General features: G+C 48.2%; 1 protein-coding gene across 6 annotated transcripts in view; it reads left to right on the top strand.

Annotated features, from left to right (window-relative positions):
- LOC119950713 (protein polyglycylase TTLL10-like) overlaps window positions 1-15979 on the top strand; it is a 178161-nt gene that overhangs the window by 141463 nt on the left and 20719 nt on the right. For all 6 annotated transcript variants that reach the window (XM_038773382.1, XM_038773385.1, XM_038773387.1 and 3 more), the window contains 2 exons: window positions 2277-2417; window positions 6477-6593. In XM_038773382.1, the coding sequence (XP_038629310.1) occupies window positions 2277-2417; window positions 6477-6593 (258 nt within the window). The remainder of the gene's footprint in view (window positions 1-2276; window positions 2418-6476; window positions 6594-15979) is intronic.

The following is a 15979-nucleotide window of genomic DNA, read 5'->3' as shown; positions in this document are numbered from 1 at the left end:
CGAATAGAATGGGCAGCACAGAAACTGCTCCATGTTCCACACGGACATCCTCCCGCCTTCCTTCACCTAGACCTATCACCATAACCTATTCCTTTCTACCTCATATGTTCATCTAGTTTCCCCGAAAAAGAATCTCCGCTTTTCACCGAAGCTGCAGGATCCGCATTCCCACCACTCTCTGCACAAAAGATGTTTCTCCGGAATTCGGCCGTGAATTAGTGATGATGTTCGCTGGAATTCTCTGGGCGTTGGGATTCTCTTTTCCCACCGGCGGTGCAACCCCCCCCAGCCCCCCCCCCCCCGACCCCGGCCTGCAGGTTTCCGGCCTGCAGGTTTCCCGAAGGCGTGGGGGTGGCTTCAATGGTAAATCCCATTGACACGTGGCTGGAAGAGAGAATCCTCCCGCCAGTGAACGGCGCGCCGCAGAGAAACAGGCGGCCGGGAGAGCGGAGAATCCCTCCCCTTATATTCACAGCCTCTACCGATGGCCTCTCAGCAAGTGGAAACACCTTCTCTACGTCAACACTATCAAACCCTCTCCTAATATTGAAATCCGTCCCCCCTCTCAATGCACCCCCCCCCCCCCCCACCGCCCGCACCCCCTACCTCAGCCTTCACTTGTCAAGATTAAAAGTCCCCCACTCTGATATGTCTAACTTCTCAGTTGTAGTGTCATTCCCGTCAATAGTACACAATAATATACCAATTGTTGTTATGTGTTAATACCTTTGATCTGATATTTCCCATGCTTGGACATGGACTGAAAAGATGTGTAAATAAGCAAAAGCTATGGCTATTTTATTGAGGTCCGATACAGTTTGCAGCTGTCCCAGTGCTTATTTCTTTTACCAGAATGTGTGATGCTTCAATAACAGAGCAAAGAGTGAGAGGGGGGCGGGGGGGAGGGGGAGGGGGGGGGGGGGGGGGGTGGGGGGAACCTGCAGCATTCCAGTTATGCAGCTGTTGTGTACTATTTACACCGATTTCAAACAGCTGTCCAAGGTTACCTGGGCCCTCGCAGGGTGAGGTCAGACCTCTTAACCTGCAGCACCTGTGCTGCCATGTGCCTGTAGACTATGGGGTTTGCTTCCAGTGCAGCTGAATGGAAAGGGACACCAAGGATGTCAGATGGCACCAGAGGCAAGTTGCCCACGTCTGCCATCATGTCGTCAAACTCTTCGGCTGGGCGGGGCAGTAACTGGGGAATACGGATGGCAGAACTATGCAGCCTGCTTTCAGGGCGGCACGGTGCCACAGTGGTTCGCACTGTTGCATCACAGCTCCGGTGTCCCAGGTTCGATTCCCGGCTTGGGCCACTCTCTGTGCGGAGTCTGCACGTTCTCGCCGTGTCTGCGTGGGTTTCCTCCGGGTGCTCCGGTTTCCTCCCACAGTCCAAAGATGTGCAGGTTAGGTGGATTGCCGTGCTAAATTGCTCCTTAGTGACCAAAAAGGTGAGATGGGGTTACAGAGACAGGGTGGAGGTGTGGGCTTAAGTAGGGTGCTCTTTTCAAGGGCTGGTTCAGACTCGATGGGCCGAATGACCTCCTTCTGCACTGTACATTCTATGATTCTATAGATAACCTTTGGCCAACAACACAGACCTTAAGGTGTCCGTAAGGGTCACCGATGCCCTCAAGTGTTATATCCCTCTGACTTCTCTCACCAACAGAGACAATGTCTGTAGCCATTAAGTTTAAGAAGCCATAGGGCAGCACGGTGGCACAGTGGTTAGCATTGCTGCCTACGGCGCTGAGGGCCCGGGTTCGAATCCCGGCCCTGGGTCACTGTCCGTGTGGAGTTTGCACGTTCTCCCTGTGTCTGCGTGGGTTTCACCCCCACAACCCAAAGATATGCAGGGTAGGTGGATTGGCCACGCTAAATTGCCCCTTAATTGGAAAAAATAATTGGGTACTCTAAAATTTTTTTTTTTAAAGTTTAAGAAGCCATTAAGTTTCAAAAAAACCCAGTAGAACTCGACTGAACCAAGTCAGAATGAACATCGTTAAGGCCTGAAATTCAATCTTTGGAACTTGGGAATGGTTTTGCCTCAGAAATTCCTTTTGTTATTTTCCCGGCATCCAGTTTAAAGTCTTAAAAAAAGCGTCCTCGCTTAAGATGTGTTAGTTGCCTTTTCTCTGAATCGTTCACTTTGTGTTTAATTGTCCCCTGCTGTGATCTCAGGAGGTGAGTGTCACTCCACCTGCTCCCCTCCCCCGACCCTCGGGAGATGGGAGTTTTATTCCGTTAATTGCAGCTCTGCACTTTCTTACCCACAGTTCATACAGAAAAAGAATCCTCTGTACAGTGAGATGAAGGAGGACACAGTCTGGTCCATGGAGCACTTGAATGACTATATTAATGAGAAGTATATGGAAGCCAAACATCTCCCCAGGGACTGGGTCTTCACTGTTTTTACAGTAAGTTCGTGCTGCTTCTAATTAACAGAATGGGGCTCAGTCAGAGGCCTCTTACCACTGGAGGATTGAGATTCACAGGCCTACTGATTAAAGATCGCATGATGTCCCTGTGTTACCATAGTGACATTTTGATTGCAGTATATTTGTTCAAGTTAACAGGCTTCCTAACAAACATGATCACAACCTATCATAGCTCAGAACCTGATTTGAAATAGAGTGTCCATAACAGAATAAGCTGAGGTCAGAATTCTTTGCAACAAAATCTTCCGTGATAAATGGTTTACTGATGTAAGGTGATTTGTAAAAGAAGCAATATCGACATGGGTGAAAGCCTTTTTCGTGCAGCGAGTGGTTATATGCACCAGCAAAAGACCCACGACCTTTTCACTCTCTCCTTATTGACCTTGGGCCAGTGAGGTCAATTGTGATGCCCCCAATGTTCCCTTAGTCGCCATCAAATAAGGCAAAACAGCCCAAGGATCACCCCCTAGGCCTTTGCTGTTCTGCAAAGTTCAATCCACCACTGTCTTTAGGGGAGTGATACATTTAAAAAAAAATTATAATCGGATCCGCAATTAAAAAGGTTTATTCCATCCACCCAAACCTGAAGTGATAAATGTTTCTTAGGTATCCATTCCCCCTTAACTACAGTGATCCTCAATCTTCTTGATCTTATGTTGCCTCCTGCTGTGTCCCCAGGATGTACATCTGAGATGGAGGCAGCCTGCTGCTTTTCATGTTCCACGGCCTTCGATGCCCTTGGCAGACATCCTCTGGAGGGCCTGGAGCTGGAGAGCCCCAGCCAACCTACCAGTGTCATTGGCATCTCCATGCCTCTCTGTTCTGCCCACTGCCGTTGAGTTGTGCCTGTGTCAGGAGGGGGAGCTTCGGGAGAACTGGAGACCGCCATCGTCCCCTTGGTGGCAGGCCCCGGGTTGGCCTCCAGGTGCCCGTAGGACCCTGGGGGTCTCCATGGGATGGAGGGACAGCTGGTGTGAGCTCCAGGCGCCTCTGCATCATCTGGCTCTGGTAGTCTGAGTGCCTCCGCGTTGACTCCACCATGATGTTGACACCCTTAACGATGCTCCTCAGTGACGGGGCCACGCTCTGCATTGCCTCGGCAATGTCCACCTACGTCTGGAACATGTCCTTCAGTGACGGACCATGCTCTGCAGTGCCTCGGCAATGTCCACCTCCATGTAAGACATGTCCTTTAGCGACTAGGACATGATGGCGAGGCCCTCAGCCATGGTTGTCAAGGACTGAGCCATGCCATGGGCATCATCTTTCAAGACGCCGGCGTCGTGCTCCAGGCTTTGTACTGTGGTCGTCACTCTAACAGTGTTGGCCTCAATGCCAGGCTTTGTCGGTATTATCTCCTGTGTTCTAGCCTTTGGGACTGCTCCAATCGGCTATGCACTCGCTGGAATGTCGCTGACATCCCCTCCTGAATCTCACAGCTGTGTCCTAGCATCTGCATTAGCTCTGGGATAACCTGATCCAGAGGTACAGAATTTTACTGGGCCTCAGTAGTATCCTGCGATCCAGCAAACTTCCGACTGGTGACTGCCTTGCACATTCCTGCCTCCACCTGATGTGCATCAGCAACTATGTGGTGCTCACCAGATTGCACCCACAAGCCTGTCCACTAATGTCACCCACGAGATGTGCGTCTCTTTGCTGGTGGAGGGTGCGGGTGACAGCTGTGATGCTTTGATGGTGGTCTCCTCAGAACTCTCCTCCGAGGTGGTCTCTTGGGTGGCGGGGAGAGGGAACAACTCCAGATGGCCCAGCCCCATGAAATGGTGATCCTGCGAGACAATGGATATGTGGTCAGTGAGAGAAAGGATCGTTTGGAATGAAATGAAAATCACTTATTGTCACAATTAGGCTATAAATGAAGTTACTGTGAAAAGCCCCTAGTCGCCACATTTCGGCGCCTGTTCGAGGAGGCTGGAAAGGGAATTGAACCGTGCTGCTGGCCTGCCTTGGTCTGCTTTCAAAGCCAGCTCTTTAGCCCTGTGCTAAACCAGCCCCTTTGAACAACATGAACAACTCACTGGAGACAGGTCATCTGGGTGAAGGGGCAGTGGATCATCACCTCTGCAGCACAGGCCAACCTCGCTGTCGGTGACTGCTCTCTCCTCGGTCAAACCCCGTGATCTCCAGGGCCCGTTTCTCATAGGTGGTGAGGATTCAGATCTCTGGTACTCCACACACTCCTACTTGGCCCGTTCCCATTGATTATGGGCTATCTTCTCCCGCTGGGCCAAAGAGATGGCTTTGTGAGCCGTGCGCGTGATGGACTATAGGGGGGTGTCAATGGCAGATGGCATGTGTTGGCACCACAACTGGACATACAGTAGTTGTGGTTGTGGGTGCCAGGGAGTGCTGAGGAACAAGTACGAAGATTGGATGTGGGGAGGATGTGCAGCGTCAGCCAGTGATTTGTGGGTGGAGTGGAATTGGAAATTTGAGGAGTGGCAGGCAGAACTGATGCCAGAATAGAGGTGGTAACTTACCCTTGCGGCTCGGTGGAGGTCGTTGTTTTTTTTCCTGCACTGGACGGCGGTCCTCCTGGTCATGCTGCCCGCACTAACAGCCGCTGCCACTGCCTGCCAGGTGGTATTGGCCACCCTACTGCTGGTCCTCTGACCCCGGGGGAAACAGGACGCTCGCGAAACCTCAGAACCAAGTAGCCTGGCCAGGTTGGCATCGGCAAAGCGAGGAACAGGTCTGCGGGTCGCCATGCTAGACTGGAGTGAGTGGTGAGGGAGCGTTTAAAAGCAGCTCCCCCTTTGTTAGTGGTGTGATGCTGAGGTGTGAGTCTGGTGAATCAGATGGCGAGACACAGCCAGTAATGGTGAGAAGCTCATGGGAGCTCATGTCTGGCACCAAGTGCCATTAATATGGGCCACGATCTTGTTAAGCAGCCATGGAGACAGAAACTGAGTTAACATTACAAGTCAGTGATGAGTTTGGATGAAAGGTCATGACCTAAACCGTAAGGTCCTTTCCTGTCTACATGGATGCTGCCAGTCCTGTTGTATATTTCCAGCAATTTCTGTTTCCATCTCTTAAAATCCAATATTTTGACTTCCACTAACTCCCCATACTATCATCTGCTGATTCACTGATTACAATGATCTAATCAATTTGCCAACTATCAATCTTCTTAAATGAAACTAAACTGCTTTTACTTTTTAGCTAATTGTTTTGGACCAGCCGGTGTATTTCAATGCTTGTAACATGCATAGAAAGTAGAAGCAGCTGGAGGCCATTCGGCCCTTCGAGCCTGCTCCGCCATTCATTATGATCATCAGATTCAATACCCTCATCCCGCCTTTTCCTCCTATATCTTGATCCCTTTAGCTATGGGAACATACATTGGTAACAAATCCAGTTCTTACCTAAAGAATCCAATCTGACAGTGAATCCTGGTCGGCATGTTTATTTTTTGTGATTCATGGTGATTGAGATTGATGTTGTTTTTGCCCAACTCCTCGCATGTCGAGTATCAATTGAGCATCACTATTATCGACAAGAAATTTTGTCCTCAAAACAAGTGCCCAGACAATTCAACCAGAAGCCTAAGCTTGCCAGGAACACATCTCTGGTTTTGTGCAGGCAGATAAATATTGACGTTGTTCAACAGATTGGTCATCAGTGGCGAGTGGGTTATAACTGGCCAGTGGGCTATCAGTGATCAATGGATTATCACTGGCCCTGCATTATACTGAATGTTCAGATTCATTTGAGTGAAGCAATGTTAATTCGGTCTCCTCGCTGGGCTTTGCTGAGTATGAAATGATCCCAGGCAATGTGAACCCAGTGCATTAGAAATGGAGCCATATTATAAAATCGATTAGGCTCTTCATCGCTTGACAGAGTAAAATTTGAACTGACAGATATGGAATTAAAAGGGAAACAAGTACTGGAGAGGGAAGGTATCGCGAGCTATAGGAATGTCATCCTTCAAATGAAAACAACATTATAGACTGTGTAACAAAGAATCATCTGACTGCAAAGTTAATTAATATCTTTAATGTTTTCTTGCAGAAGAGAGTGCAACAGATCATGACCCAGTGTTTCATTGCCACCAAGGCCAGACTTGGCCGTCAACTGGGCTACTTTGACCTCCTGGGTTTTGACATTATGATCGATCAAAATTTCAAGGTGACTGTATTTTAAATTCCTCTTCGGGTATCCAGTTAGTTAAGTATCGGTGTATTTGAATTGAACCAAAGATGACTTTGACGGTACATTGGGTGCAGTAGCATAATGGTTACACTACTGGCTAATAATCCAGAGCATCTGAGTTCAAATCCCACCAAAGCAGTTTTAAGAATTTTAATTCAGTTCTTTCAACAATAAAAAGGCTTGCCCTGGTCTCTGGGCAGCATGGTTGGCTCTCAATCGTTTTCTCATAAGACAAAGTGAGCTGTATCATAAACAAAGCAACTAGTGATGCACAATAAATCCTGGCCTTTTCAATGATGTCCAGATCCCAAGAATAGATCTTCAAGAACTCTTGGCATGATCTATATATAGATTATACAAAACAAGTGTATATGATACTGCACATTTAGCCCCAATTCAGTCACAGTGTGAATGGCAATCAAGATTAGGATAATTCAGTTGATAAAGGCAGTTACACATATGTACCCAGTAAAGACTTTGATTCCAGCTGTGATAAGTTGGCTTGTCTTGCAGGGACACCATAGGCAAAAGATCCATCATCGTTCCCACTCCTGATCATTATCCAGCTGCCCTGATTGGCTGAGGTTTTCCAGCCTGCCCCCCGCCCCCCGCCCGTGGCAGGTTTTTCCATGGCGGATACAACGAACCATTGATCCTCCAGTCCTGACGAAGTCTACCACCGGGGAACCTGCCGCGGGAAGTCGGCATTGACGGGCCCAGAATAGCCCATCGGCAGGAACAACAGGAAAATCCCGGCCCATGTTTGTGATCAGGTCAATTTGAGTATCCTGTTTAAATTCACGTATAAGCTCTGGCCATGTAGATGAGAAACCCGTGAGGCATCTCTCCCTCCAGAAGGTAGAACTTCGTTCTTTATGTGATTGCAAAATGTTTGTGAAAGCGGATGACAAAATAGCCAGGGAGGAGTTTCTTTACATAGAGCAAATTGTTATGATCGTAAATGAGGGCAGCATGGTGGCACAATGCTCATAGTAATAATAATGATCTTTATAAGTGTCACAAGTAGGCTTACATAAACGCTGCAATTAAGTTACTGTGAAAATCTCCGAGTTGACACATTCCGGCACCTGTTCGGGTACGCAGAGGGAGAATTCAAAATGTCCAATTCATCTAACAATCACGTCTTTCGGGACTTTGTGGAAGGAAACTGGAGCACCCGGAGGAAACCCACGCAGACACGGGGAGAACGTGCCGACTCCACACAGACAGTAACCCAAGCTGGGAATCGAACCTGGGATCCTGGCGCTGTGAAGCAACAGTAGTAACCACTGCTGCCTGATGCTGCCGAGGACCCGGTTAGATCCCGGCCCTGGGTCACTGTCCTTGTGGAATTTGCACATTCTCCTCATGTCTGTGTGGGTCTCACCCCGACAACCCAAAAAGATGTGCAAGTTAGGTGAATTGGCCATGCTAAATTGCCCCTTAATTAGAAAAAAACAATTGGGTGCTCTCATAGAATCATAGAATATACAGTGCAGAAAGAGGCCACCCAGCCCATCGAGTCTGCACCGGCCCCCGGAAAGAGCACCTTACTTAAACCCACGCCTCCACTCCATCAATTATTTAAAAAATATCTAGTAAATGATCGTGAATGCATTGTCTGAAAAGCCCTGGAAGCAGTCCATTAATAAGTTTGCAAAAGGAATTGGAGAAATCCTTGAAGAGTAAAATTTGACAGCACTACCGGAAAAGGCAGGGTGGATTTGGGTTTGTTTATTGTCACGTCGACCGAGGTACAGTGAAAAGTTTTGTTCTGCATGCAGTCCAGACGGATTATTCCATACATGGAAAAAGAACATAGGGCATACGTAAGTACACAATGTAAATACTTAGACACAGGCATCGGGTGAAGCATACAGGAGTGTACTCAGTAGAGAGGATGTGTGAAGAGATCAGGTCAGTCCATAAGAGGGTTATTTAGGAGTCTGGTAACAGCAGGGAAGAAACTGTTTTTGAATCTGTTTGTGCGTGTTCGCAGACTTCTGTATCTCCTGCCCAATGGAAGAAGTTGAAAGAGTGAGTAAGCCGGGTGGGAGGGGTCTTTGATTATGCTGGGCTGTGTTCACGACTCTTTGTAGTTTCTTGCAGTCTTGGGCAGAGCAGTTGCCATACCAGGCTGTGATGCAGCCAGATAGGATGCTTTTTATGGTGCATCTGTAAAAGTTGGTAAGAGTCAATGTGAACATGCTGAATTTCCTTTGTTTTCTTTGAAAGTATAGGTGCTATCGTGCGCTCTGTCGTAGCGTCGATGTGGGTGGACCAGGACAGATTGTTGGTGATGTGTACACCTAGGAGTTTGAAGCTATCAACCATCTCCACCTTGGCACTATTGATGCAGGCAGGGATGTGTATGATACTTTGCTTCCTGAAGTCAATGACCAGCTCTTTAGTTTTACTGACATCAAGGGAGAGACTGTTGTCGTTACACCACTCCATTAGGTTCTCTATCCCCTCCTGTATTCTGACTCATCATAGTTCGAGTTCCGACCCAATAGGGTCATGCCATCTGCACACCTGTAGATGGAGCCAAATTTTGCCACACAGCCATGTGTGTATAGGAAGTCCAGCAGTGGGCTAGGTATGCAGCCTTGCAGGGCCCCTGGTATTGAGAACTATTGTGGAGGAGGTGTTGTTTATCCTCACTGATTGTGGTCTGTGGGTCAGAAAGTCGAGGATCCAATTGCAGAGGGAGGAGTCAAGCCCTAGGTTTTGGAGCTTGGCTGGGATTATGGTGTTGAAGGCGGAGGTGTAGTCAATGAAAAGGAGTCTGACGTAGGAGTCCTTGTTCTTGAGACGCTACAGGGATGAGTGTAGGGACAGGGAGGTGACAGCTGCTGTGGGGAGATGTGGCGGTATGAGTATTGCAGTGGATCTAGGCATTCTGGGAGTATGGAGTTGGAGGATGAGTGGAACTAATTGGATAACTCTTTCAAAGAACCAGCACAGACACAATGGACCGAAAAGCCTCCTACTCTGCTGCACAAATCTAAGATACTGCGCCAGTATAATTTTCTCCCTTACCTACACCAATGTTTTGGCCTCTCTGGTAATATTGGAATTACGCTGCCTAATTCGGTGCTGTGGCCATAACCCCACATTGAGCTGAATTGAAACTTCCCACATTCATCCCATGTATGAGCTACAGAGAGAAGAGAATTCCATCCACACAGATTTGAGTCCAGGTCTCCCTGTTGAAAGGACTCTACCCCACTCACTTCACCATGACTTCAGTTCAATACAGTTGGCACTTGATAGTGATGCCATTCTCTGTTTCCCTGTAATTATTTTCCTTTTCAAGTCCGTCTCCAATTTCCTTTTGAAAGTTACCAATGAGTCGGCTTTCCACCACCCTGTCAGGACGTCCGCCTTGATCATAACAGCCCACAAGTGTAAAAAAAGTACTCCGCACTTCCACCTTGCTTTTTTTGCCAATTATCTTAAATCTTGCCACTGACCCTCCTGTCAGCATCCCTCTTCAGATTTTGTCGCTGAAGCTTGTTGGGGAAGAATAAGGGGAGATTTATTCTGCACCTATTTGTGTTCCTCATCTAACTAACTTCGATATAACTGGCAAAGGATGAGGCAATATTATCAAGTGCTAACGGTAATGGTCTTGAAGGTTGCGGATGTACACTGAGCTGAAGTGATACACTGAGGCCCCAACATGTTGTGTTATGGGCAAGGTACATATTGTTGTCACGGGGGAGTCAGGTACGAGAGAATCACAAAAATGATTTGTGGTTCAAGCAAACTATTTACATATCACAATTCAGGGCCCAAGCGGGACCTCTCTGTCCAGGCTCCTTCCTGGGCCTGCTTTTATATCCATAGTTAGTTACCCTGTTGATGGGCCTCCGTCCCTCAGTGGGGGGGGGGGGGGGGGGGGGGGGCTCGCAGTCCACAAGGCTTATGGGGAGGCTAATCAATCCCTCCCCATAGGTCCCATGAGGGGTATAACAATAAGGCCTGTACTTTCCCACATAACGGGGTTGCTTATATTGGACCAAAGTGCTATGTGATGATAAGGCCCTTCAACTGTGCAGTTCCTTTTACTCATGCTTATGTGGTAGCAACAAGAATTTTGGAAGCAAGTCCCCCGTTCCTTAGAAGGGCGTAGTGCAGATAAATAAGGAGTTTTATCTGCTGTTTTGAGCTGTAACCATTAACCGACCTTGGATAAGAATGAATTACAAATGATCTTTCAGAGAGGAGGACTCTGGAGTTAAGTACAATGAATCACAAATGTCAAGTGATTGACAGTGACACAGTATCCTCATTGAGCTGGATAAATCCTTCTTTAAAAGCTGAGCCTGTGGTACAGATGCATGAAGGTAAGATAATCCAATAAGCTGAGGGATCCCCCGGATAAATGTTTTTTCATTGTTATCATACTTCTAGTGTGTTTCACAGTCTGGTTAAAATTTTAGTATTGGATATGCGTCAATACAAAGCCAGCAAATGTAAACCAATTTTTAAGTTGTTGGTGATCTGACTGTGGGCCACGTAATAGTAACCAAGGGCCGTTCCAACACTTTCTGAAGATTATTTTCATTTAAAAAATAGTTTCTTGTTAACTTTGAAATGTATTTCCATCATTTGGAAGCCAATAAACAGAATTTTGTCTCCCCTTGGCAGCGATTAATAGTTAGCGGATCAAAAGATTTACTCAAGACCGCTAGTCTTAGCTCCATCCACGGAGATTTATAAATATAATATAAACCACAGCCCACATTCGGCAGAGGCTGTGTGTTTCTTGTACTTTTAAAATTATTTCCATCTTCTGCGTCTGAGATCTCTGCATTCATAATTTTTATCACTCCATCTTTGCTGATAGTGCCAACTAACTCTGAAATTCCTTCCCTAAACCTCTCAAGACCTCTAGATTAGATTAGATTTAGAATTATTGTCACACGTACCGAGGTACAGTGATAAGTATTGTTCTGCGTGCAGTCCAGGCAGATCGTTCCATACATGAAAAACATAGGACATACGATAAATCCACAATTCAAATACATGGACATAGACATCGGGTGAAGCATACTTAATATAGAGCTACAACGGTAGAGAAGGTTTGTAGAGAGATCAGTTCAGTCCATGCGAGTGCCATTTAGGAGTCTGGTAACAGCAGGGTAGAAGCTGATTTTGAATCTGTTGGCGCATGTTTTCAGACGTTTGTATCTTCTGCCCAACGGAAGAGGTTGGAAAAGAGGATAACCCGGGCAGGAGAGGTCTTTGGTTATGCTGCCTGCTTTCCCAAGGCAGTGGGAAGATGGCGACTGAGCCAATGGATGGGCGGCTGGTTTGCGTGATAGACTGGGCTGTGGTCACGACTCTCTAACGTTTCTTGCAGCCTTGGGCTGAGCAGTTGCCATACCAGGCTGTGATGCAGCCAGATAGGATGCTTTCTATGGCGCATCTGTAAAAATTGGTAAATGTCAATGTGGACATGCCAAATTTCCTGAGGAAATATAGGCGCTGTTGTGCTTTGTTGGTCATAGCATCAGCGTGGGTGGACCAGGACAGATTGTTGTGATGTTTACACCTAGAAATTTGAAGCTGTCAACCATCTCCACCTCAGCACCATTGGTGCCCAGGGTTGTGTACGACACTTCGCTTCCTGAAGTTGATGACATTAGTTTTGCTGTCATCGAGGGAGAGATTGTTGTTCTCGATCTCCCTCTGAATTATCGTTATTTGAGATCCAAGCAACTGTGTCGTCAGCAAATTTGTAGATGAAGTTGGAGCCAAACTTTTCCACAGTCATGTGTGTGTCAGGAGTGTAGTAGGGGGCTACGTACACAGCCTAGCGGGGCCCCAGTATTGAGGTCTATCATGGAGGAGGTGGCGTTGTTTATCCTTACTGATTGTGGTCTATGGGTCAGGAAGTCAAGGATTCAGTTGTAGAGGGAGGAGCCAAGTCCTAGGTTTTGGAGCTTTGATATGAGCTTGGGTGGGATTATGGTGTTGAAGGTGGAGCTGTAGTCAATCAATAGGAGTCTGGCGTAGGAGTCTTTGTTGTCGAGATGCTGCAGGGATGAGTGGAGTGCCAGGGAGATAGGGGGCGAAATTCTCCGACCCCACGCAGTGCAAATCCCGCCGGCAGCCTGTGAAAACAGCTGGCGCCGGCGGGATTTCATTTTTTAAAAACTTACCTCAAATCTCCGGCCCGGATGGGCCGAAGTCCCGCCACTGGGAGGCCTTCTCCCGCCGCCGAGGTTTAAACCACGTCTGGAACGGCGGGCTCAGCGGCGCGAGCAGGCCCCCGAGGTCCTGGGGGGGCGGGGGGCGATCGGACCCGGGGGGGTGCCCCCACGGAGGCCTGGCCCGCGATCGGGGCCCCCTGCTCACTCCGTGGGGCAGTGTCGTGGGGGCACTCTTTCTCCTTCAGCGCCGCCACGGCCTCCGCCATGGCGGACGCGGAGGAGAACCCCGCATCGCGCATGCGCCGGCAGTGACGTCAGCGGCCAGCTGCCGCTGACGTCACTGCCGGCGCATGCGCCGACCGCCGAAAGCCTTTCGGCCAGCCCCGCTTCCGACTGCGCCGGGTGTTTGCGCCAGTCTTCTGGTGCAAACTGCTCCGGCGCGGGGCTGGCCCCCAAAGGTGGGGAGAATTCCACACCTTTGGGGAGGCGCGACCCCTGAGTGGTTGGCGCCACTCCCCTACGCCGGCACCCTCCGTCATGCCGGGTAGGGGAGAATTCAGCCCGGTGTCTGCTGTGGGCTGTTTGAGGCGGTATGCAAATTGCAGTGGATCAAGGCAGTCTGGTGGAAGTATGATCACACTGGAAGTATGATCTCTACCTCTCTCTCTACTCCTTTGTGATAATGGATGTTACCTTTTTTTAAAACTATTTTTGGAACTATGGTGGTACTCCAGACAGAAGGCTGTGTGTGTATGCATGTTCATGATTAATTAAACTGGAGGAAGGTTAATAGAGACAGCTAGCCTGTGAGGGCTGAGCAATAAAAGGATAAAGGTATGAGGTTCAATTTAGCGTGGCCAATCCACCTGCCTGCACATCGTTGCGTTGTGGGGGTGAAACCCACACAGATATGGGGAGAATGTGCAAACTCCACGCAGACAGTGACCCAAGGCCGGGGGGTTCATAAGTTTGTATTGAGATGTTATGGTGAGGTTGAATTTACAAGTAACAGAGTGGATTTTAAATTTGAACTATGTGATAAGTCGGGATTTGACATTTGAGCTGTTGAATTTCAAAGTGACAAGCAATTTTTGCAACTTGCAACGGTTTCCTAAGTAAAGAGGGAAAATATTTTTTCCCCTGAAAGTAGGGACAAAATAGGAACACATGAAGGATTCTTATCTTTGGAAAAGCTCAGTTCAGAGATGTTTGCGGACAATGGAATCTGAGATGAAAGGGAAAAAGGATATCTAAGGAAAAATGTTAAGCTAAGTTGAGGTGGCTGTGTGCGGAAATATTCTGAGACCAGGGCCGGGATTCTCCGAGCCTGCGCCGGGTCGGAGAATCGGCGGTGACGCGGGAAATTCCCGCCACGCCGCTCCGATGCCGGAATGCGATTCTCTGGTGACTGGAGAATGAGCAGCAATCGCCCCGCGCAGTCGACGGCGTGTCAGTCGGGGGCCACTGAAAGAGGCCCCTGCGGTGATTCTCTGCGGTCGACCGGCCGCATTCCCGCCGAATCCCGCTGGCGTGGTTCCAACCTGGTACCACCCGGCAGGAGCTCAGACCTGTAGCCGCGGTGGCCGTCTGGTGGAGGGGGCGGGGTGATCAGACTCTGGGGTGGGCCTCCAGACTCTGGAGTGTGGGCCTCCGCAATCGGGGCTACCGATTGGCGGGCGCCCGCGATCTGGCGGGGGCCTACCTCCTTCAGCCCGCTGTAGGGCTGTGCCATGTTGTGTGGCACCGGCACGGAGACAGCCACCAAGCCCATGCGCCAGTGTGGAGATGGCCGTCGCGCGCATGCATGGACCCGTGCCGGCAGTGCAGGGCCGCGTATCGGCGCTGGAGCTGCGTGCAGCACTTCGGCGCCGTGCTGGGCTGAGGGCTGCTGAATCGCTGGGCCAGGAGGCCCGTTGGTGCTGGCATGCAGCACTCCGGTGTTTATGCCAGCGTCAACACTTGGCCGGGAGTTCGGAGAATCCCGGCCCAGATGTGTGTTGGGAAAAGGTGTAAAAGTTGTGAATTTGAAGATGCCATCGAGTTTTAAACCAGAAGTCTTTGTTTTGAGGAAGCAGTCTGTATCTGAGCTTCTTATTTGGATTTACACATCAGAGTGGACATGTTTGAGGACTCGTGGTATATCTTAAATAAAGTGACAGCAGATCTTTGCCTTAGTTAATATTACTGTTTTTTTATAGTTAAAAATCTATGAGGAAGTTGTTGCCAAGTCGTAGTTTACTTTTGTGTTTACTTATGACCAAGTGGGTTTTTAGGGAGTTGTTCTCTTTTAGCTACGCAACTTCAGCCTTATGTACTTACATTTTTTTTCTTGTTAATAGATCTTTTAATTTTTAAAATGTTTAGGGTGTTACTCGAGTTCTTTGTCTTTGGGGTCTGTATCTTTCCTGGTTTCCAAAATAGAAAAAAAAGGTTGTGACCAGTTTGACAGGTTTCCTACTGGGATCTGGCTTGCTCAGCAAATAAAATATGCTGTGGTTGTGTCACCTTTAAGATGCTCTTAAAACCTACCTCATTGATCAAGCCTTTGGTCACTTGCCCTCATATCACCTGACGGGGCTCAGTGTTAAATTTATTTTGATGAAGCTCCTCGGGATATTTTTCATGCGCTTAAAGCATGACATAAATACGAGCTGTTGTAAATGATGCTTTTTCCTTCCCTATATGGGGAATGCTCAAGCTGCACTTGGAATTATTTCCTGCAAAAGACTTGCCAGAAATTGAGATCTGTCCTGCGGTGACTCGCTAGTGCCCTTCTTTCTTTAGTGCCCGCTTTTTACTGCACTGCCCTCTCCATTTAAATTGGAGAAAAAAAAATAAATGCCTGTCACAAATTCGTTGGCACTCAATGCCGGAGAGTGTCATTGCTTCACTGATCAACTACCGAAAACAAATGTATTCTACACCAAAGTAATGCATGTGATCCAATAAATATAGAGATGTCAAACATTTCTTCCGGTTCCAACAATTTTCCAACAGTGTCTGTAAAACGGTTACAGCCTCCACAATCTTCCATACTGACTTTTTAAAAAAATTTAGATTATCCAATTATTTTTCCCAATTAAGGGGGCAATTTAGCGTGGCCAATCCACCTACTCTGCACATTTTTGGGTTGTGGGGGCGAAACCCATGCAGACACGGGGAGAATGTGCAAACTCCACACGGACAGTGACCCAGAGC

Source organism: Scyliorhinus canicula, chromosome 16 (assembly GCF_902713615.1).
Source record: "Scyliorhinus canicula chromosome 16, sScyCan1.1, whole genome shotgun sequence".
NCBI lineage: Eukaryota > Metazoa > Chordata > Chondrichthyes > Carcharhiniformes > Scyliorhinidae > Scyliorhinus > Scyliorhinus canicula.
Note: the sequence above shows the minus strand (reverse complement) of the source record. Positions and strands in the feature narration are given on the sequence as shown.